The 21673-nt window shown below is 53.5% G+C and overlaps 12 protein-coding genes across 12 annotated transcripts; 9 read left to right on the top strand and 3 right to left on the bottom strand.

Moving 5' to 3' along the window:
* Positions 1–661: 661 nt before the first annotated feature.
* On the bottom strand, positions 662–1216 carry PHYSODRAFT_329288 (hypothetical protein; the record flags this gene model as incomplete). The annotated part of the gene is made up of 1 exon (XM_009525730.1): positions 662–1216. One exon carries the CDS (start codon positions 1214–1216, stop codon positions 662–664), a length of 555 nt encoding a protein of 184 aa, XP_009524025.1.
* A 196-nt stretch (positions 1217–1412) lies between these two features.
* Positions 1413–2116, top strand: PHYSODRAFT_285586 (hypothetical protein). The gene has a single exon (XM_009525729.1). The coding sequence runs from the start codon at positions 1463–1465 to the stop codon at positions 2009–2011; it is 549 nt and encodes a 182-aa protein (XP_009524024.1). The 5' UTR covers positions 1413–1462; the 3' UTR covers positions 2012–2116.
* Positions 2117–2639: 523 nt separating this feature from the next.
* PHYSODRAFT_492619 (hypothetical protein) lies at positions 2640–4646 on the top strand (the record flags this gene model as incomplete). The annotated part of the gene is made up of 1 exon (XM_009525728.1): positions 2640–4646. The coding sequence occupies one exon, from the start codon at positions 2640–2642 to the stop codon at positions 4644–4646; it is 2007 nt and encodes a 668-aa protein (XP_009524023.1).
* Positions 4647–4780: 134 nt separating this feature from the next.
* Positions 4781–5887, bottom strand: PHYSODRAFT_489466 (hypothetical protein; the record flags this gene model as incomplete). Its single annotated transcript, XM_009525727.1, has 3 exons — positions 4781–5239; positions 5282–5470; positions 5576–5887. 3 exons carry the CDS (start codon positions 5885–5887, stop codon positions 4781–4783), a joined length of 960 nt encoding a protein of 319 aa, XP_009524022.1.
* A 450-nt stretch (positions 5888–6337) lies between these two features.
* Positions 6338–6739, top strand: PHYSODRAFT_378074 (hypothetical protein; the record flags this gene model as incomplete). The annotated part of the gene is made up of 1 exon (XM_009525726.1): positions 6338–6739. A coding segment is annotated over one exon (402 nt), but the record flags the coding sequence as incomplete, so codon positions are not given.
* Positions 6740–6790: 51 nt separating this feature from the next.
* On the top strand, positions 6791–7030 carry PHYSODRAFT_377841 (hypothetical protein; the record flags this gene model as incomplete). The annotated part of the gene is made up of 1 exon (XM_009525725.1): positions 6791–7030. A coding segment is annotated over one exon (240 nt), but the record flags the coding sequence as incomplete, so codon positions are not given.
* A 45-nt stretch (positions 7031–7075) lies between these two features.
* PHYSODRAFT_377785 (hypothetical protein) lies at positions 7076–7342 on the top strand (the record flags this gene model as incomplete). Its single annotated transcript, XM_009525724.1, has 1 exon — positions 7076–7342. A coding segment is annotated over one exon (267 nt), but the record flags the coding sequence as incomplete, so codon positions are not given.
* Positions 7343–8022: 680 nt separating this feature from the next.
* On the top strand, positions 8023–8508 carry PHYSODRAFT_262879 (hypothetical protein; the record flags this gene model as incomplete). Its single annotated transcript, XM_009525723.1, has 2 exons — positions 8023–8231; positions 8307–8508. 2 exons carry the CDS (start codon positions 8023–8025, stop codon positions 8506–8508), a joined length of 411 nt encoding a protein of 136 aa, XP_009524018.1.
* Positions 8509–9462: 954 nt separating this feature from the next.
* On the top strand, positions 9463–10527 carry PHYSODRAFT_495569 (hypothetical protein; the record flags this gene model as incomplete). Its single annotated transcript, XM_009525722.1, has 2 exons — positions 9463–9927; positions 10012–10527. Coding segments are annotated over 2 exons (981 nt in total), but the record flags the coding sequence as incomplete, so codon positions are not given.
* Positions 10528–11418: 891 nt separating this feature from the next.
* On the bottom strand, positions 11419–12124 carry PHYSODRAFT_262880 (hypothetical protein; the record flags this gene model as incomplete). The annotated part of the gene is made up of 3 exons (XM_009525721.1): positions 11419–11520; positions 11712–11861; positions 11906–12124. The coding sequence occupies 3 exons, from the start codon at positions 12122–12124 to the stop codon at positions 11419–11421; spliced, it is 471 nt and encodes a 156-aa protein (XP_009524016.1).
* Positions 12125–19448: 7324 nt separating this feature from the next.
* On the top strand, positions 19449–19727 carry PHYSODRAFT_377324 (hypothetical protein; the record flags this gene model as incomplete). The annotated part of the gene is made up of 1 exon (XM_009525720.1): positions 19449–19727. A coding segment is annotated over one exon (279 nt), but the record flags the coding sequence as incomplete, so codon positions are not given.
* Positions 19728–20390: 663 nt separating this feature from the next.
* Positions 20391–20615, top strand: PHYSODRAFT_373816 (hypothetical protein; the record flags this gene model as incomplete). The annotated part of the gene is made up of 1 exon (XM_009525719.1): positions 20391–20615. A coding segment is annotated over one exon (225 nt), but the record flags the coding sequence as incomplete, so codon positions are not given.
* Between the last annotated feature and the right edge of the window lie 1058 nt (positions 20616–21673).

The following is a 21673-nucleotide window of genomic DNA, read 5'->3' as shown; positions in this document are numbered from 1 at the left end:
TGTAGCCACGCAAGATAATATGTAACTTAACCCGATATCCGTTTTCAGACTGTGCTAGAGAGCAGAGCGTAGAGAGCTCCGAAGGATCCTTTTTGGACCGCACCCTGACAGGAGCTTTGTTCTGGCGGTGGCAATGGACTGACCAACATCTATTGCTAATAGCTGTCGGCCTCGGAGACCGGGTCTCCTATCCGAATTGGCACTGAAAGAGCTCCAGCCCAACCAAAAGTATGAGCGACCACCTTGACGTGTTACCGTCTCTATCACAAAAAATGATACGGTTGAAGTATCCATGCACTACCGTGATGTACCAACAACCTTATACCTTGATTATCCCGATTTTATGATAAACGGTCTAACTTCATTTCTTTACTGATTCATTATGTGATTTAAAACAGTGCGCCTCCCACAATTTTTCCCAATTATTCGCAGAACCTACACTGAGTTGCCACCAGCGTAACGCCGCCTGCGGGGACTTTTTGCAAAAAGCGGAGTGATCCGAAAGTTTTTCGCATTTGGAACTTTTTGTTGCAAAAAGCGGAGTCCGTGAGAACTTTGTTACAAAAAGCGGAGTTCGGGTTCAGCGACCCGCAGCACCCAAACTAACTACACAAGACCTTCGAGCTCGGTCTCCCACAACTAGCACCACAGACTACATGTATTATGAATTACCGTGCTGCCGTAACACAATACACCTAGCAGACGCAGCACGCGCACTACCCCGAGGGGCAGTTTCTCTTGTTGTGGCCACTTTCACCGCAGTTTGTACATCACTTAGTGGGAGATAGCCGCCTCGCATACGCTTCACATGATCGACTATCACCTTCCCGCCAATACTCGGGTCGCTTGCCACTAGTGATCGGATGAGCTCGTCGTTCCTGACTTGGGAAGCTGTTAGCTTCGATCGCCCAATGCACATGTTGTGAGCAAGGTTGCAATGACTGATGAAATAGCCGCTCGATGCTTGACGCTGTGACCGCAGTGCAACAACCGTGAAGCGGCATTGATCCCCTCCGTCGCACTTGTACGTGAGCATCGCACCACCGTGGTGCTTTGGATCGAGCTTGATGGTCATGCCGTGTGTTGCTGCATACTTGCGCAATGCCTTCGTGCACGACTTCTGGTCAGGAAAGCACGTGCCCTCGGTGATAGTGTCGTCCGCCGGACCCTGCGCAAGGTGCGACGTCGGCGGCGGAGGGGGTGGAGGCAACTCCATGGGGCTCTTTACCGTCTGAAGATCTCAGCGCTGTAGGGTCGCTGAACCCGAACTCCGCTTTTTGTAACAAAGTTCTCACGGACTCCGCTTTTTGCAGCAAAAAGTTCCAAATGCGAAAAACTTTCGGATCACTCCGCTTTTTGCAAAAAGTCCCGCCTGCGGACCGGAGGAAGCCGGCAGTCCCGAAAATCCCCCTCCGCGCGCGAGCCACCAAGCCGAGCCTCCGCATTCCTCCACGCAGCCGCAATGTCCTCGTCCCCCGTGAAGACGACCCACACGCAGACGACCGTCAAGAAGACGCTCGTGCACTCGGACCCCGCCGGGGCGACCAAGAAGACGGTGACCACGACCACCAACAAGACGTACGTGTTCACGTCCGAGTCGGGCGAGGAGATCGTGCTGGACCTCAAGGACGCGGCCACCACGCGCCCGCACGCGCGCAAGGTCAGCGGCTCCGTCGTGACCTCCGAGTTCACGCAGAGCTCGTCCACCTTCGTGTTCGAGTACGCATCCGAGGGCTCGGCGGAGCCCACCGAGATCTTCGTGCCGTACGTCCACTTCCCGGGAGGCTACCGCGTCACAGCGTCCGACGGCCACTGCGCCATCGAGAAGCACGAGGGCTACGACATCATCAAGCACGAGCACGACAGCCACGCGCACAAGCACCGCGTGGTCGTGGAGAAGACCAAGAAGGCGGCGGCCAAGACCTCGCGGTTCGCGTGGGCGGGACACAGCAACATCCCCGTGTACGTGGCGCTGGGCATCGCCATCGTCACGCCCTACCTGACGTCGTAAGCTGGCGAGGTAGGGGCTGGCCGATCCCAGCCCCGGGGCAAAACCATAGCAATCCCCCGTGCAGTCACCTTGGTACCATCAATACACCGCAATGTTTCTCTCTGTAACGAAGAACCTTAGTTGGGTGTTCTATTGTTTGCAAGCTTGCACTTGCTGTACGTGTATTGGTTCCTCGCTGGCAGCGTTATGCTGCTGCACTACACGTGACGAGGCAGTGAGTTAGAGGATCGCCTGAAGCTAATCATGTTGAACTTGAAGACGAACGAACCGCCTGAAAGCACAGTCGATCGCATTGACGACGAGCGTCCTGAAGCTGACACGCACGCGTACGCAGGTCGGGCCTTTGATGTGTCGATTTGATACGCATGGGGGCATGCAGGTCTCTGCACCGTCATCATGTTGCCGTGGACGGGATGATTGTCATCAAATCCGCGTGGAGGCAGACTTCGAGCTTCAACTCGACTGGACGTACGTACGTATCCACCCTCGCTGCGGTCGCTGCACTCGGCACTCTGCATTCTGCGGCCAAGCGCTCAAGACCCAGCAAGACTCACTCGAACCTCCTCACAAGATGTCACAGCCGAAGCCTGCCCCCGAGCCGGAGGCGCGCGAGGTGACGCACCTCAGCATGAAGGACGGCCACTTCGTGGACCAGCACGGGCGCGTCGCGCTGCTGCGTGGCGTGAACCTGGGCGGCTCCTCCAAGCTGCCGTTCGGCTACGGCCACACGGACGACCAGGACACGAGCGACTTCTTCGACGGCGCGGCCTCCGTGTCGTTCGTGGGGCGCCCGTTCCCCCTGGAGGAGGCGGACCTGCACTTGTCCCGCCTGCAGCGCTGGGGCCTGACGTTCCTGCGCTTCATCGTCACGTGGGAGGCCATCGAGCACGCCGGCCCCGGCCAGATCGACCACGAGTACCTCAAGTACATCCGCGCAGTGGTGGAGAAGGCGGCCGAGTACAACATGCAGGTGTACATCGACCCGCACCAGGACGTCTGGTCCCGCTGGACGGGGGGCGACGGCGCCCCCATGTGGACGCTGGAGTGCATCGGCTTCGAGCCGCGCAACTTCGAGCCGACCAAGGCGGCGCTGTGCCTCGAGACGTGCGGCCTGCCGGCGTCCAAGTTCCCCAAGATGATCTGGCCCACCAACTACGCCAAGTTGGCGTGCGCCACCATGTTCACGCTCTTCTGGGCCGGCAAGAAGTACGCGCCCAACTGCTTGGTGGACGGCGTGCAGATCCAGGAGTACCTGCAGTCGCACTACTTGGACTCGTTGGCCGCTCTGGCCGAAGCTCTCAAGGGCCTGCCGAACGTCGCTGGCTACGGCACCATGAACGAGCCTTCCAACGGTTGGATTGGCACCAAGGACCTGGTCAACTCGGGCGGCTTCAGGAATGGCCACGCGCCTTCGCCGTTCTCCGCCATGCTGCTTGGCGAAGGTATTGCTCAGAACGTCGAGGTCTGGGGCGCCGGTATCATGGCCATGATGCGCGGAAAGCCCCTGCGCGCGGAGCGTGTTGACCCCAAGGGAGTGCGAGCCTGGAAGGAGGGCGCCGGCTGCATCTGGAGGAAGGCTGGCGTCTGGGACTTTGACGCGCAGGGCAACCCGAAGCTGCTGAAGCCTGATTACTTCAGTGGAATCGACTTTGGCACTGAGTGCTACCTTCCCTTCGCGAGGAGGTTCACCAAGCGCATCCAGAGTATCTCCCCCAAGGCCATGATCTTCGCGGAGATGCCTCCTACCGAGATCGGCGACCTGGTGTTCCCTCAGATCAGCAACGAGGACGTCCCGCTCGCAGTCAACGCCATGCACTGGTACGACATGATCACGCTCTTCACCACGACGTGGCGCTCCTACTTCACGCTGGACTTCGCGACGGGCAAGCCTGCGTTCGGCAACGCTGCGCTTCGGAAGCTGCACCAGCACCAACTCGCCCACGTCGCCAGCTTCGGACGTGAGAAGATGGCCAAGGCCCCGACGCTCATCGGCGAGACGGGCATCCCGTACAACATGAACCATGCGGAAGCGTACGAGACCGGGGACTTCTCCGCCCAAGTGGAGGCTCTGGACAACACCATCTTCAACCTCGAGTCGCAGCTGCTGTCCTTCACGCTGTGGAACTACACGGCCGACAACTCACACAAGTTCGGAGACCTGTGGAACCTCGAGGACCTGAGTATCAGCAGCCCGGACTCGGAGGCTCTGGCGCGTCGCCTCTCTGGCGTCCGCCGTCGTGATGACTCTGCTCGTGCTCTGCGTGCATTCGCGCGTCCGCACGGGCGCAGGATCGCTGGCATCCCGAGCAAGTCGCAGTTTGACTTGAAGACGGCCGAGTACGTGCTCGAGTACACGTCGGGGAAGTCGGTGGCGAGCGCAGTCACGGAGATTTACGTCCCGTACGCGCACTACCCCGAAGGCTACCGAGTGACTGCTTCCGACGGCCACTTCACCATCGCCAAGCACGAGGGCTACGACGTGGTGAAGCACGAGCACGACGGCCACGCGCACAAGCACCGTGTGGTGGTGTCTCGCACGAAGCCTCTGCGTTCTGCTCACTCCAACTGGCCCGTGTACCTTGCTCTTGCTGCCGCTGTTGCCAGCCCGTACATCGAAGCGTACACGCGCAAGTAAGCAGACACATGCTGCTACGCCACTACTGTAGATCGTGGCCATCACTTGTCAGAAATATATTGCCGCTGTTATTCACCATTATTCATCCCCTTAGTTCATCATCGCTCGCCCATTCATTCACCCCCTCTACGCTCTCACAATTCATCATCCGTAAACCACTCCGAGTGTGTGACAGCACCTGCAGCACGCGGGCGCTTGGGCGCCGCGTCGTCATCAATATCCTCCATCATCTCCACGTCGTCTCCAAAGTCGTCAAAAAATCTGTCGTTGTCTTCATCCGTTGGAACTCCAAGCACCTGGTACGACCGACTCGAGCTCGCACTGGAGCTGCGACGTCGAGAAGCCTCGAACCCTCCAGTCACATCCGTCGGCTTCGCTTCAAGCTGCGTCTCGATCTCAAGCTCATTCTTCTGCTCCGCCGCAGCTTGGTCCAGCTCGCGCATGTAGCGGCTGTGAGCCTGGTACCACTGGCGCTTCTCCGCCATGGACAGATTCTCGAACTCGTGCGGTGTCAGCGACAAATACGCGGGCAAATTCTCCGTGAACGACGAGGCGACTGGAGCAGGGGGTCGAAACAAAACCAACTCATTGCCCTGCGGTGTAGCCGCCGCTGCTGCAGCTTGTGCCACTGCGACATAGTGGCGGTACATTCGGTCCATGGGTCTGTGGTGCTCCCCCGCGCCTGCAGCGAAGAAGCTGCGCAGCCCCCCAACGTCTCCATAGACCTTCATTCCTGTCTGTTCCCCCGCCGTGTCCATCATTCCGTCGCTGTCGCTGCCGCTGCCGTCCACCGACGCCGGCTTCTCCTGTCCGAACTCGTCCAGCTCAACGATGCGTGCACCGCCTACCGCCTCCTGTCGCGCTTTCTCTCTCGCCAGTCGGCGCACGCCTCTGCCTTTGCCTCTGCTCTTGGCGCTGTCGAGCCCCACGACGCGGCCGCGCGAGCCCTGCAGACACAGCTCGTCCAGCTGCTCCACCAGCGTCCGCTGCCTCTTGCGAGACGCCGGGCTGCGGCCCAGCGACGAGCGGAACGTCGACGTACGCAGCAGCGAGGGCGCAGCGCCCGCCCCGTGGTGCTGGAAGTAGTTGTACGAGTTCTGGCGCATGGTGCACGAGTCCAACTCCTCGATCTCCACGGCCGCCGACTCCTCGCGCCGCCGTCGCACTCCGTGGGCGTGCGGCACCCGAACGAAGAGGTTGGCGCCTGCTGCGTGTGCGGAGGAAGAAGCGGATGTAGCCATGTGCTGCTGGCCGCTGGTGTTCGCTGCGCTTGCCATGACACGGAGCTCTGCCTGCATCTTGGGGCACTCCCTAAGATCAGCCCCCACTACGCTTTTTGACAAAACTTTAGTCCGACAGAAATTACATATTAAGTGCACCCATGTATCAGTTTGCGTTGCGCGCGTACTCGTGTGAACCCGCACTTTTCGCGCCCACGGCGATACCGCCACAACACAAACACTATCACGTTCGAAAAAGAGCCCCCGCCCCGAGACACGCAACGCACCATGGCCCCAGCCAAGAAATCATCCTCGAAGACGACTCCGCGCTCTGCACGCGCGCCACGCAAGCGCGCATCACGGTCGGAGCGCGTGCGCGCATCCAGAGCGCCGCCCAACACCGCGCCCAAGGAGCCCGTCGTGTACAACTCACCGTACGCGTACGCGGTGGCGGATCCGGCGGTGTCCCCGTTCACGTTCGACAACATAATGGCGGCGACCACGAGCGAGGACACCGCCGTGAGCTTCCTAATGCGTCACGGCCTCCTCGCCTCCTCTAAGACATGCGAGTACTGCGACTATCCCATGAACCTGTGCGTCTACAAACGCGGCACGGAGGACGAGGACCGCCGCTGGCGATGCCGCCGTAGCGGCCACCCGGACAAGGAGCTCAGCCTGAAGAAAGGCTCCTTCTTCGACGGCACCAAGCTAGCGTACCGCACTGCGCTGCGCCTGATGTTCTTCTGGGCGTCGGACATCCCCGTCGGAACCGCGGAGCAGTTCCTGGGCATCTCCGACGTCACGGCGATCGACTGGTACGGCTTCTGCCGCGACATCTGCTCCGCCGAGATGCTGCAGTGTAGCATGATGGTATGTACACCTAATATTCGGCTACAATATGTGGCATATGTGCTAACTATGTTTATACAGATCGGCGGCGTGGGCCACACCGTCGAGATCGACGAGACGAGCCTAAAGAAGAAGTCCAAGTTCGGGCGCGGCAAGCAGCACGAGGACTACTGGCTCTTCGGCGGTGTCGATCGGGCCACGGGGCGGTGGTTCGGCATCGTCACCGACCCCGACCGCAAAAAGAAGACGCTGTCTCCTCTCATCGGCAAGCATATCATGGCCGGGTCGACCATCATCTCCGACCAGTTCTCATCGTATGTTTCTGTCAACGGGAAGCATACGTTGGAGAACAACAAGTGGCTAAAGGGCAAGAACTACACCCACAAGTGGGTCAACCACGACAAGTTCTTCGTGGACCCCAAGACGGGGGCCCATACGAACCGCATTGAAGGGACGTGGGAAGTGCGCGTGAAGCGCTACATCAAGGCTATGCGCGGCGTCCCCAAGGAGCGCCTGGACCAGTACCTGGACATGTACCTGTGGAAGTCCTGGTACTTCAACGGCACTGTCCCGAAGTGCCAGTGCCTTGACGGCCTCGTGCAGGGCATCCGCAAACACTACCCAGTTTAGGTCAAAATTGTAATTCACAAATGTAAATTTGTGTCGGACTAAAGTTTTGTCAAAAAGCGTAGTGGGGGCTGATCTTAGGGAGTGCCCGTCTTGGGCTTTCGTCTTTCGAGAGTTTGTCAACAGTTTTTGCTGGTCAGATTCGGTAATCGATTAGAGAGGGGAGGTATGCAGCTTGGAGAGGCTGCAGTAATTGCCCGATTCCGGACCGGAAACCTGTCAAACCTGCAATAGAGACACACTGGCGAAACATAAAATTACTTGCGCCAATCAGCGCCCACTTATTCATTCCGGACGGCAGCGGATAGTGTGATATTTGCACTTACGTAATGTTATATTTCTCTCAATCTTTCTTTGGAGTGGCGCAGGATGCAATGGAGGGCAGTTAAGCTCGCCGCGGCGGCACGACGGGCAGCCTGCAGCCGTGCCCGAGCAAACGGAGGATGTGTCGCGTACATTGAGTGGAAGGAGCGGCGGGCCGGCGCTGTCGGAGCCCAGCGTGGCGCCTAACTTGTGGGCATGAGCGACCGCGGCACAGTGCGCTGATAAGTGGCGGCTACATCTTCGTCAAGACTTACGACGCGCACACAATCGCGCCTACACCAACAATATTGAAGGCAACTGGCCTATATCCGCTCGCGCTGTGCTCGGCGGCGTCCAGCTCGGCGTACGCGGCGAAGATGAGCTCTCCGGGCGGGCCGGAAGTGGACCAAGAGTCGCCGGAGCGCCTGGTGGTGGTGCTGTACGCACTAGCGACGGGGTGGAGATGCAAGAACACGTGCATCGCCGACTCGGGCAAGCGGGAACGGCGTGGGATCAGCAGGCGCAGACGCGCGGGCAGCGCGAGGACGAGCTACAGTTCAAGTGGTGCGGGAGGAGAGCGCTCCGGGTGAGACTTTGACTGCGGGGCCCCTGGATGTAGTGCAGCAGGAGCAGGAGGACGTCGAAGGTGATGAAATTGGAGGAGGAGCATGCGGGTGCAGCATGAAGACTTAGAGGCAGCCGACCGCGTGGCAGCAGGTGCTGCGGAGGCTGCGGTGCAGACGGAAGACCACATCCCCGAGGAGACGACGAAGGAGAAGACCGAGAAGGCCGCGACGAAGGAAGAGGCTCTTGCGACAACAGCAAGGCGGCCGGCTTGTCCGCGGATGCCAACGGCGCTGTGAATGTCTTGGGTACGGCTGGGCGTGCCGCCCGCTTGAAGCGATGTCCGCCGACCAAGACGACGGAGTCGATGCCGACCAAGGTGGCGAGCGCAGTGACCAGCGAGGACGTGAGCGGTGACGCGACCCGCAGCGTGCTACTACACCTGGACGCCCACTGGACGAGCGGCAAGGGAGCAACCTCGACCCCAATGAGACGATGGAGCAGGTAAATTTCGTCAAGTGCGAGAGCAAGACCAAGGACCTGGGGCGGCACTTAGCGCGAACACGCAGCTGCAGGACGGCCAAGCGCAGTGTAGCTAGTACCAGTAGACATCAAGCCCTTTATTGTTTGATTGTTTATCGATCAAGATTGCTACATATTCTTTCATATATTTACTTGACCATTCTGTCTTTCATTTACCTTACTACCGCGCTTGTTGGGTTGTCGGAGTCGGCCTTGACCTTCCAGCTACAGTGTCGAGCAGCTTGGGCAAGTCTGGAAGTGGCTACATCCGGCAGGTTTTGCTCTTATCGAGTAAGTACGAGAAACATCTTTAGTTTTGTATGGTTACTTATTTGCGCGAAGAAGGAAATTCCGGACGATTCCAGAAATAAGTTGGAACGAAATAAACCTAACCCTAATGAGCGACGATTGGATGAAAATAGGTCACTGAGCCTCAAATGATAAGAAACAAATCGCTGACTACAGCGAGGTGGCAAGCTTATCATAGGGGTCGGGTTTCCGGCCAAATACTACTTATCCTACAATACTTCGATTATGCTACTGCGATATTTCAGGTTGGTATTTCAGAAAGATAGGCCATATTTCGTAAATGCCCCTGCTTCAGCGTTGGCGGTACTGTATTGGGCGTCCTCTGCGAATCGACAGGTGAATGTAATTGGCCAAAATTTGCATAATTTTGACGAATCAGAGGTACTGTTCACCATGTAGAAGTGAACACATTGAAGTGAACCATAGAGGAAGCAGCAACACGGCAGCATGCGCACCCTAACACGGTGTATCACCGCTTGTACGCGTACTACAAGCTCGGCTACGGCAAGCGGCACCTCGCACACATCTTCAACAAGTCGGAGCGCACGCTCAACAACTGGATCAAGATATACGAGGAGACCGGGGTGTTCCAGTGGGCCAAGACCGCCTCAAAAAGGACGTTTTCGGCCGACCAGCTTGCATGGCTGCTTCGCTACTACGACCAGCACCCGCTTGCATACCTGGACGAAGCCCAAGACGCCTTCACGCGCGCACATCACGTCGCAATATCAAAATCGTCGGTCTGGCGCATCATTCGTGAAGAGGGGCTGACCTGGAAGGTGCTCGAGCGTCGCTCCATGCACATCAAAGAGCAGGAGATCTTCCGCTTCACCGAAGAGCTCAGTCACATCGACTGGAGCCACCAGAATTTGGAATTCCTCGATGAGGTCTCCTTCGACAATAGGGGCATGATCCGGAAGCGCGGCTACGCTCTCAAGGGCAAGAAAGTTGCTATTCGGGGCGACTTTGAGCGAAAGCCACGGGTGACGGTTTTGGTCTTCATGGGAGTCAATAGAGTCATAGACTACTTCAATACCGAGGGAACATTTGATCGCGTGGAGTTCACAAAATGCTTCCAAGACTTCGTGCATTCTTCAAGAGGAAATGTCCGCCAGTATCCAGGCCCCAATTCCGTGTGGATACTCGACGGAGCTGCCATCCCCCGGGACCCAGAAACCGTTCGCTATCTTCGCAGCGTTGGTTTCGTTGTCATCTTTCTTCCCACCTACTGTCCGTTCTTCAACCCGATAGAGTTCCTGTTTGGCTACGTGAAGCGCTCATTCCAACGCCACTACGTCGAGTCAAGCAAGCGCGACTTGTTGCCCTTCATCATCCAAACATTTCGTCGCTTCGAGAGATTTAGCATGGGCAAGGCATTTGAGCACTGCAGCTGGCGGATCCAAGGCTTCTTCGATCCTGTTGGGCCTCTATCCAGCAAAAAACCAAGCACCACCAGTCTCCAACTTCCGCGAATGCAACCACGATAACCTAGATTTCACGGTACATACTGCTGAAGCGTAGGATAAAACTCAAACATGTACCACTAGTTTCTTCGGACTCCATCGACTGTCACTTGTGTTGCTTGGATCCGATCGCTTATCCTCCATACCGAAAACGAAGTAGCGAAACCCAGACACAGCGACCATCCACTTCAATCGGCGTGATTAACGTCGTCAGCGTCCACGAGCTCAACTAATGGGTCCGGCACGGCGCTGGGGGAGGAGGAGCCATGTCGCGAATAAACCCTTCGACGAGGATCCTGCGCATCTCCAAGTTTTGCTTGTGTCTGGCCATGTGCTGGCCAAACGCTTCCCAGTCACGGCGAAGATCCTCGTAGCCAGCCAAGGAGCCGTTCACACAGTCTAGCGCCACATTTGCCGATTGCGATAGATTCGCCAAGTGCCGCTCCAATGTCGAGTCGGATGAACGCAGCAGGTGAGCAACCTGGTCCGGTGGGGGCCTTGCAACCAACGCCTCTCAAGTAGATCTGTTGAGGTTGCGAGTGATATGATTCGCCGACATGCGCCAGACAACCGCTTCTCCACTGAACGTCGTCCCCCATTCTTCTTGAAGACGCGCTACAATATTTCGAAGAGAAACTTCAGCTGTCGCGCCAGCTCGGTCAGTCTGCTCCGGGCGAATGCACGCATCTTTGAACGCGGTCAGATCTTGAGCTCCAGTGATAGCTACACCAAACTCATAGATTAAGAGAGTCACCACTTCTCATCGCATCTTAACTAGCCATGTGTTCCACGCTCGTTCCGCCTTCGTAGTCTCCACGACGTGCCTCTTCACTTTGAGCTGCATCACCTTTGACCACTCAGCAACATCAGGTATTTCGGTAGACCAACTGTCATCAGTCTGTACGGCTCTGCATTTCACGAGTCCCATAGCTTCTGCATTATCTCACCAAATGAGTCACCATTCACAATGATGTCGTCCAGCGTATTGCCAGAGGTATCACGCTGACCGATGGTTGACTTAACAATCGGTCGCACCTCGAGCCGATAAAGCCGTTCGTGTGCTGAGCTGCGGGGTGTTCATGCGTAGCCGCCTGTGTCGATGAACGCAGCGCGCCTACAGATGAAAGCGTGACTTCTTCAATCAGCGAGCTTTCTTCGTGTAGCTGGTGTCCTTGGTGCCTCTGCTCCTCGTGTTGCCCTGGACGCACCTGACGCTCTTGACGCTGCGAGCCCTCATCACTCTCTTCGTCGACCGTGGCGTCTTCGATCTGCGAGCGCTCTTCACTATCCGTGACCTCTTCGGCCAGCGGCGGCTCACCATGTTGACGAAGCTCTTGGGGTAGCACGTCCTCTTGAGGCTGCAGATGCGAGGGGGGGGGGGCGGGAGTACTTCTTGATGTACCAGGCCTTGGTCACGCTGCTCGCCGTCTTCACACAGCTGAGCCTCTTCATGCAGCGGGGTCTTTTCTACAAGCGGGCGCAGCAGGTGTCCTCGAGAGAGCGAGATCTCCTTCTGCAGCACGAGGCGTTGGTGCTGGGGCCTCTCTTCAAGCAGCTCGGTCGCTCGGAGCTGCAGGCTCGCACGAGGCAGCAGGCGACAGGATATGGTGCTGCGCGCCATATAGTATTCTGTTTAGAAGTTTTTTCGATTCGCTTGGCGATTTTGCTCGATAGATTGAATCAATCGCGCTCGGAAAGATCGAGTAGAACCCGCAATATCGGACACAAATCATGATACCAATTTTTCAATTGGCCACTTTGGGGTCTGCTTTCGCTAGATTAGAACAAGCAGGCCACCATGCGAACGTTTATCGTTTCAGCTACGTATCTATAGCTTTAAAGTTGGGTTTAGTTCAGACACGAGGCAGGCAGCTAAGATGACAACCCTCGACATCAACTTAGATTTTTTTTCGAGAAATAACTAATGAAGGCCAGATACAAATAACATAGAATCTCGGTGTGCTTAAGAGGAACGTCGTAAATGCCCTCGTCAGTCTTATCACGAAGGCATGACTCTCGTGCAATTCTGAGCACCTTCGTTTGAGCAACTTCGAGATCTTTGTGACTTTGAGTACATCCGTTTGAGCAACTTCGAGACCCTTTGTGGAACTTTGAGCGGATTCGTTTGTTACCGTCGACACCTCCATGTTTTCATTTACGATGGATGAATCGAAGAACTGCATTTGAACATGAATTTTGAAGTTGAATTAGATTTTGTGTAGTTATCTGTTGCGTTGCAATGATCGCCATGAATGTAGACTGGCATAGTCGACCAACTACATGGACTATTCAGCATAATGCGTGCACGATGCCGGATGAAAGCAAAAGTTTAGCGCACTGATGCGCAATGGTATTCTTTACTTCGACTTGACACATCAATCGTGCTAAAGTCAAACCGAACGTGAATATATATGTTGGGTGACCCAACTTGGGTCCATAGTTTAAAGTTGTTTGGCGGAGTCATGGTAGCGTTTATTAGAGTGGAGTTGGGGTGCTCGCGTAAAGTTAAACACTAGTGACTACAAGCAGTCTGCCGAACCGTGGATACAGCTTACGTTGAAGGGATGTTTCGCTTCTCAATGAATGATAGATCCATCCCAAGCCCTCTCTTGTCTATTAGCACCGTGATGTGCGAACTTGTACGATAGTTCTACGATATTTTAGACGCGAAGCATTATACCTACTATGCAGGTTGGTCGACAGCCGAAACATGTAGTAGAGCATTTTAAGGTAATGGAATGATGACAGAATGAAAAACACTCACTTATCTGCGGGGCGCACTAGCCAAGTGATAGTGTCATTGTGCATAATGCACCATGGCCTCGGATCTTCTAGCAACGATTGTACCCCAAAAAAGTACAAGCTGCAGGTATTGCTGCGGCTTGCTCGTACCGAGAACTAGGCAGCGATGGTTATATGGACGAGACAGCATTTTCATGCAGCTTGAGGCAGGCATGCCAACACTAGTTTTGAGCACTGGTTATCTATAAACCAGTGCTCAAAACTACACAGCACGATCACGGTGCACAAAGTTTCGCATATAAGAATTTCAAAATTTTCAAGTTGCTTTAACGAGTATAGCGGGAGTTTCATAGTGTCCGGCTCGTCGGGGAACTCCTCATACAAACTAAGAGCGAAGTTTTGCCGCTTAGTCTACCTTTCGTTCTCGAAGAAGAACATGGAGATCGACACGACCTACTCAGCAGCGGACTATCAGGTAGGCCCACCCGTTTGACGTTTGTGACCACCTTGACGCGTTCGCTTTCAGTGAACCGTTCCTGGAGGAGCCGGGGCTTACGCACGTGGTATTGCCGGCGGGCTTGTGGTGCGATCGCGACTGTGTGGCTTTGTGCTGAAATGAAGAACATGTCCTTGCTTGCCGACGTACACGCAGGCAGAAAATGTTATGGCAATGTCATTGGAGAAGAACTCGCCTTCATTTGCGTTGTGAGAACAGTACTGTGGTACAAGTAAAAACAAACAAGATGCGGGGAGCAATGACCACTTTATAAAGCTAATCCTGACATCTTAACATCGAGAAAGTAGGTAAAATTATCAACTATGGTTGTTTCAAAATGCATAGTAAAATTCGGTGTATTTACCAACTGTTGCAAATTCACTTTGCACGAACTTGCGTCGCTGCTCCCACGCTCTCCGCTGCCACTGCTGCGGTCTCCACCACCACGCCAGCTGCAGCTACGTAAAAGTATAGCCGTTAGTACCGATAGATATGGCGCATATAACAGCTAGAGTACGAACCTGCGTCACCGTGCTGGCGCTCCCCTCATCCGTTCGTAGCGCAGCCCCAACACCACGTAAGCTGTCAACGCATACCCAAACCCCACAATTAGCACCAGTAGCACATTTCCGCACGCAACGTTGCCCCGAACCTACGCCGCTGTTCGCCGCCGCCGCGGCCGTGCTGCCCCGCCACCAGGTAAGCTGTAGGAACGTAAATAAAGCCCACAGTTAGTACCCTCAATAGAACCGCATGCATCACCAGGACCACGCACCTGCTGCGCTGCGCTGCTGCTCGCCGCCGCACGCTGCCATGGTGTGATGCCTATGCTAGGCAAATTCACGAATGGCAGCAAGTTGGTTGAATTCGGGAAGGGGAGTTGTCTTGTTTGGGGCAAAACAAGACAGCTCATGCGACCCTTCGCTGATTGGATAATTTGAGTGGTAAATAGACTTAGTTTCACTATGGTGGGATGAAGCCCAAGAGAGCCCATCCCTCAGACTGGTAGCTGGTTGACAAATAGACTTGCTTTCACTATAGTTTATCTGCAAGGCGCTGTCCTGTTCGAGGAAAACCAAGACAGCGCATCCCTTCACTTCTTCGCTGCTGACTGACTAATAAACAATCTGTATAGTTGACTGAAGTTCGCTATTGCTACGCCTAGTACTGCAGCCATAAGGGCAACGGCAGCGAGACCCACCCAGCGGGGTCCAGCTAGCTCGGCCCAGCCAACGGTCCCCCAACAGCGTAACGGCTCAGCACTACGGCCAGCATGTGCACGTTCACCCAGCTAGGATTGAACACGATATGCATACATCAATCAATAGTATACAGTAGCTCTGCATTTCTTATCTTACTTTTATCAAAGCTGAGCCAGTCTTGCTCAGAATGGCAAAGCAACCGCCCCTATATGGTCCTGATGCTAGCGCGTTACTAGCCCGGCATACATTTCCCTATGTTATTCGGCCGGTATTCGGCGGTATCGGCCAGCGCGCGCGCTGGTAGTAAGTAGTTGTGTAATGTACACAATTGAAGCAGCTACAAGTAAAGTACAATAAAATCCGGTATTTTGAAGTAAGTGAAGTAGCGATAAAAGTAAGTGAAGTAAGCGAAGTAACGCAAAAATGAAATAATAAATGAACTCGGGGGGGGGGGGGGGGCAATAGTACCCCTGGGGTACAAATCCGAAAGCACCTGCACTAGACACAGTCCTAACGAACTGTGAATTTGTTGGTTGCATTCTCGGTGAAAATATAACTCGACTTAGTTTTGGTTGACAATTCTGGAAAATTAGCGACAAGTACGACCGTTTCGACAGCTTTTCATTCATTATTCTACAACTGCTTGCTGCGTCACATGCTTTTCTCGCCGACGAACCTGTGCGTGGCAACCAGCAATACCACCCATCTACCGTAGAGTTCTCATAACTTTTTTTTTCAAGTGACGCAATACCTGTCTCACACGACGCCTGACCGGCTTTACCTACAAACAGCTCCGCCACTTGATCAAGCGCTTTACTTCATTTGTAAGCCATCGTGACGTGGACGTTCTTCGGTCCTTTGTATCCCGCCCGCAATACAGGCCAGTGCCAGAACAGGCGCCCTCAACCCGTTCTACATCAGCGCGCCAACGGATTATTGCTCTTGCCCACCAATGGAGACCGACTCCTACACAGTACACCGTTCACCCTAATTAGTCGTGCCATGACTATTTACCGTGTACGACCTGAAGGGCGCCTCATCCTGTTTTGAATTTCAGTTTTCTCGGAAACAATTCGTATTTACTGAAAACAAAATATACCACGCAATTCGTATTGCCGAGATCTACCCGAAACTGGTCTCTTTTCTCAATTTAAGGTGAAACTAAAAATAATTTTCAAAACCGGTGGAATGATTACCATAGGTGCACGACTATTTAGGTCACACGACTAATTAGGGTGAACGGTGTAGTTAGCAGCACCATAAAGTAGTCGCATACACATCGCCAGATACCGACGCCACTTACGAGACCGTGATGCTGGATATTCTGGTCTTCGTGACGTGAATACAGCCTAGGGTGATCGAAAAATACTAAACCTGTATTTGATCGCAGTTCATCTTACTTATGCATAACAATATGCGACCCTGCTAGTAGATCGGCTACACATGTCAAGTCTAAATCGGATAATAGAAATCACCTCTAACTGATTGCATCTGTCATTACAGCTGGTGACGACTGTAATGGGCCTACTTTGGCTCACTACTTTAGCTTACACGTGTGCGCACGTGTACGAGGAAGCGTAGCTTAGTTTAAACTAGAGTTAATTATAATATGGCCTCCGAGTATAGATTAATCTAAATAAACGATCCAAATAATGCTTTTGGGTTAAAATGAGAACTGCTATTTTTGTTTTATGTTTCTGTCTTCCTCTAAATGTAATATTCTAAACTGGGAATCTGCCAACGGCTGGTTGGCAGAATTCCAATGCTATGCATGTCGCTCATTGGCTAAAATATGCTTCTTTCAGCCAATAGGAATCCTTTGTCTCTATGGACCACCCGTCGTGGTGGTCGTAAATGTATGTAGCCTTCGGTGTGTCTACACCAAGGTTGAAAAAGTCTTTCGAACCTCTAACAGACGTCGTGTCTGTTAGAGTTACAAGTGACTGAAGCCACAACCCTGTTACACCCATGTCGGGGAGTGCAAACAAAGCCTCTTCATGGATATGAAGCAAAAATTTGCCGCTGCTTTGGCGCATCCACGAGAGTAAGTAGAACCGGACCGCCGGAATTAGGGGCCGCTCTGGCGCTGTGATAAGGCAGCCTGACACAAAGGTAGTCCTGAAGACTTCCCTGTCCGTCGCCCATTGCACAAGATAAAGTTGGTGAAGTTCATTTTTATCATTTAACCCCCCCCCCCCCCCCCCGCCCGCACTCATACGTTGTATATGACTACATGTTATGAAAAAGAACAGCACGTCTTTTTCTACGTGAAATGCACAGGTGTAGGTGAAAATATGCACAAAGAACGAGTAGTAACTGCTAGAGAATGGTGAATTAGACTGATTATTTGATTGCTTACAGATTGCTAACAGGAACCGCTCTCCCCATCATGCGTATGAGACAGTACTACCCCTACTATGCCCTGGGTACTCCGATCAGATCAGACAGGATATGATACATGATTGTACATAGCGGCACGAAATGCAAGATGAATCTCGTCCGATATACCAGGGTATGTTAAAGAAGAGGTAAGCTGGAAAGAATGAACACCGTAGACACTATATTTTGCTCTCTAAGGGTTGTATTGCGCATGTAAGTACTAATATGCACCCCTCAGAGAGAATGCAGCCTGGGGAGGTGGACCAATCCAATAAAATCGAGCAGGAGGTGCGCTATAATAATGCTAAGGCGCCATTAGCCCGCGGTTGGGAAGACGTGTCACTTGATTGCTAGCTAGGTACAGCAGGTTTTTTGTTTTCAAGGCATGCATAGCCTGGTATTTTGGGATGCAATCATAGGATACTTCCAGCATAAACAGGCCCTTGTGTTTAATTTTTGTTCACCATCAATAAAAAGGACACTGAAAGTTGTAGTATATACACCCTGTCGAAATTTAGCTACCCATCCGAGGCATTTTAGACAACAAGTGCGTATGTCTGTGTCAACCGGTTTCCCGCAGGTTATAGAAATGTGTCGTACTTACGGAAGGTAATAGTTAGATCAAATACGCATACTTTTAACATGTAGTATACAGCTTTAAAATGGTGTATATTGATCAAAGCCAGGGACCGAAAAAAACCGCGAGTGCGGGGGGGGGGGGGGGGCTTAAAATTAGTGGATAGTAGCTGATGGAGACAGATAGGCCGGGGTATCGCGGGGGCTAAGCATGAGCCGGAATCTCTCAATTGTCACAGTCCCTGACAACCAAGCGTTTCAATACTGCGAACTCAAGGGAGAGATGGCCACTATCAACGGATCAATTATCGGGGTGGGCTGCTACCTCAGCGAGGTACCATTGCTCGCGCACATCGGCACGACCACGCCGCTAGAAGACGCGGTCCTGGTGGCGGATAACGCCCCGTGCCACATCAACATCGAGGATGTCTTCGCCGAAGACGAGTTCTTTGCAGCTAAGTTGCTGCGACTTGGTTTAAAACTCGTCCATGCTGAACCCCATCGAGAACTGCTTTTCAGTGCTCAAGGGAATGGTGAAACGGTTCCAGGCAAGTCACCGCGAGGTCGTCCTACAAGTCCATTTGCACCGTATGATCAAGGAGCATCGCAAAGAGTGCATAATGGTGGCGGCGGACCTGCCTATCTACGACGCAAGTATCCCCAGCTCTGCCGCAAGTGTACGCTGCACACCAGGGTTGCGAAAAGCCCCATTATTTTCAGTCGGCGGGTGGGTTTTATCTGCACGATGGGTTTTGGATTTTTAACACCTAACCCCTCATCCAATTCATTTTTGAATTGAGCTGTGAAGCGCATCACAACCAGTAAATTCCCCTGAGCGAGCGTCTCGGGATCTAGTACATCTCGATCAACTGGCAGCTTCTCCAATACACTTTTGAGCACAACTGCATTTGCATCGCACCGACAAGAAGTTCAACCCCTCTCATCGCCCTCCACACCCCGTATCATGAGCTCCTCGTGCCATGACGCCGATCCATCGACTGTGCCCAGCAGCACCCCCAGCCGCTCGCCTGCTGGTCGCAAGCTCGATCCGGCGTGGTCTCACGTTGACGTGGACCCGGGAGAAGGGGTGTGGTGCAAGAAGTGCAGTAAGCTGATCCAGACGACTGGCCGCACCCATGTTGAACGTGTGAAGCACCACCTGGCCAAGAAATGCGCAAGTCGAGCTTCAACTCCGCTCATTACGGTGATATTTTCCGCGAAGCTGAAGCCAGGTGTTGTCAAGGCGTTTCAAGAGCAGCTGACCATGTGGATTTACAGCACTGGTATGGCCTTCTACAAGGTTGAGCACCAGAGCCTGCTGGAGGTACTTCAACTGCTGACACCTGGAATCGAGGCGCCGACGAGAGACGAGCTGTCCACCTCGCTGCTTGACCACGCCTACCTCAAGTCGTTGAAGTTTCTCGAGATGACTCTGGAGGGAAAGATCGTGACTGCCTCATCCGACGGTTGGACGGACGTCTGCGGCCGCGCAGTGCTGAACTACATGAGGCCGCGCTTACTTTTTGGAGGCGGTTTACACCGGTGATCAGGCTCATGATTCCGTTTTTCTCGCGGCCGTCATGCAACGAGTCATCGCGAAATATCACTTTCTCAACGTCGGGGCTGTGATTACGGACAACACGCCCGCTAACAAGGCGATGTGGGCGGACTTGCAGTCCAAGTTTCCGCACACTTTTTTTCACGGGTGCGTGTGTCATGCCCTGCATCTGCTGGTCAAGAACATGGTGAAGAAGATCAAGTGGCTGAATCGACTTCAAGACGGCTGCAAGAAGCTTGTGATCTTCTCTAAGAGCAACCATAAGTTGTGGTCCCAGCTGACCTCCCGCCTGGAAGTCGAGGGCCTTCGCCTACTTGCGAAACGAGGTGACACCCGCTGGGGCTCGCTCCAACTCTGCTTCGAAACGGTCTTGGCAGCCGAAGCGATTCTCTACTCAATGGTTTCAGCTCGGAATTTCTTGTTCGCCAAGACCAAAGCGAAGAAGAAGGCAAGACGCGAGATTTTCGACTTCGTGACTTCGATGGACTTTGTGCCCCAGCTGACGAAAGCTGTCAAGGTGTTCAAGCCTATTGGATCCGGTCTGAAGCGACTTGAGCAAGATGACGCGCCAATCTCAAACGTGTACAAGCTGTTTCTCGATCTGCCGTCCGAAATGGAGCATGCAGGGCTTTCAGTGGCTGAAATAAAGATCGTGAAGGCCCTAATCCAGACCCGGTTCGACTTTGTGTACGGTGACGCGCACGGCGTGGCCTATCTGCTGGATCCTCGCTACACCAGAAAGAGTATGGACATGGAGACCAGAGCTGCCGTGGAGGAGTTCATCGGCTCATGGTACGGAGCCGGCAAGACGGAGGGGGTGGCGCTCGAGCTGGCGCGATTCCAGACTTTTCTGACCGAGTTCAAGATCAAGTTGATGTGTCGCTGGCAGCTTTTGTGCAACAATAAGCTGCCGGTGTACGAGTTCTGGTGCGGCCTCAACGAATTCCCGCTTCTTCAAGCTGTCGCCATGCAGCTTTTCCGCTGTGCGACATCAAGCTCGGCATCTGAGCGCAACTTTTCCACACAAGGATACATTCACTCCAAGTTGCGCAACCATCTCTCTCCGGAGCGCGTTGAGAAACTGGTCCACATCTTCTTCAACGCAAAGAATATCAACGCCGACGAGCTGTCGACCTACTCGCACTTGGAGGACCTACTGCGTGGTGAACAAGACGAAGAAAGCAGCGACGCCGACGACTCGAACCGTGACGAGGATTTTGTGTACTACTAAGGTGAATTTTCTCCTTCAAAAGCTAACTTTACAAATCAATTGTAGCTTTTACACAAATGGGTATACCCAACTTATCAGTGAAGGCTAAATTGTGGCTTTTTGTCAAATTCAATTAATTTTGTGCTAAATTATGTCTATTTGTCGATTGTTAAACTTAATTTCATTGCATTGATAGTGGCAAACCCGTTTTGCACTCGACTTTTCTGGTTTTAGCCTGCAACAGCCCACGCAACGGTAACAAAGCGCTGACCCGCCACTTAGACGTACTACGATACACGACCACATCCGAGACATGGCATGCACCCTGAGCTCAGGCTAGCAGGAGGGACTTAACCCAGTATAGCGCGGAAGCATTTATCGCAACCCATACTACTGCAACCTTCCGCCGCACGAATGTGACTGGGACTGGACTGACCCCCCGCAGGGTATCAGCGAACCGAAAATTCAAGAGTGAGCAGTCGTTGCGTGCTTGCAGGTGGAGCTTCCACTGCAGAGACCACCGCCACCTGGGTTCATTATGCATCTTAGTGACATTTTCATTTGGCTTTCTTATCAGGTTAGGCTTGTACTACAGTATTGCCATTTGGCTATCTTATCAGGTTAGGCTTGTACTTTGCCATTACAGCATGTCTTGCAGCATTACAGCATGAGAAATCTGCCTGGAAATCAAGTCTGGTAAAGGGTGGGTTATGATTGGTTGGACGGGTGTTTTTTTTTTAATTTATTCAAATAAAACCCGACCCCAAAGGACATCGGGTGGATAGGTGGTATAAATGGATTCCTAATTTAAAAAAAACCATCTCGCAACCCTGCTGCACACGGTGAGGTCCCATGCAGCCGCTATTCAACAGAAGACATGCCCGTCCGCCAGTAAGGCGAACATAAATATATGCGTCTGGCACGCCAGGTTTTTTTTCGTCTTGTTTGTGTTTTTACAAAATGGTAGGTCATCAACTTCAATATACGTCCGAAACATAGTTTAAAAA

The sequence above is a fragment of the Phytophthora sojae genome (genome assembly GCF_000149755.1).
Source record: "Phytophthora sojae unplaced genomic scaffold PHYSOscaffold_3, whole genome shotgun sequence".
In the NCBI taxonomy this organism is placed as follows: Eukaryota; Oomycota; class Peronosporomycetes; order Peronosporales; family Peronosporaceae; genus Phytophthora; species Phytophthora sojae.
The sequence above is the reverse complement of the archived record's forward strand: the minus strand, read 5'-3'. Positions and strand labels throughout refer to the sequence as shown.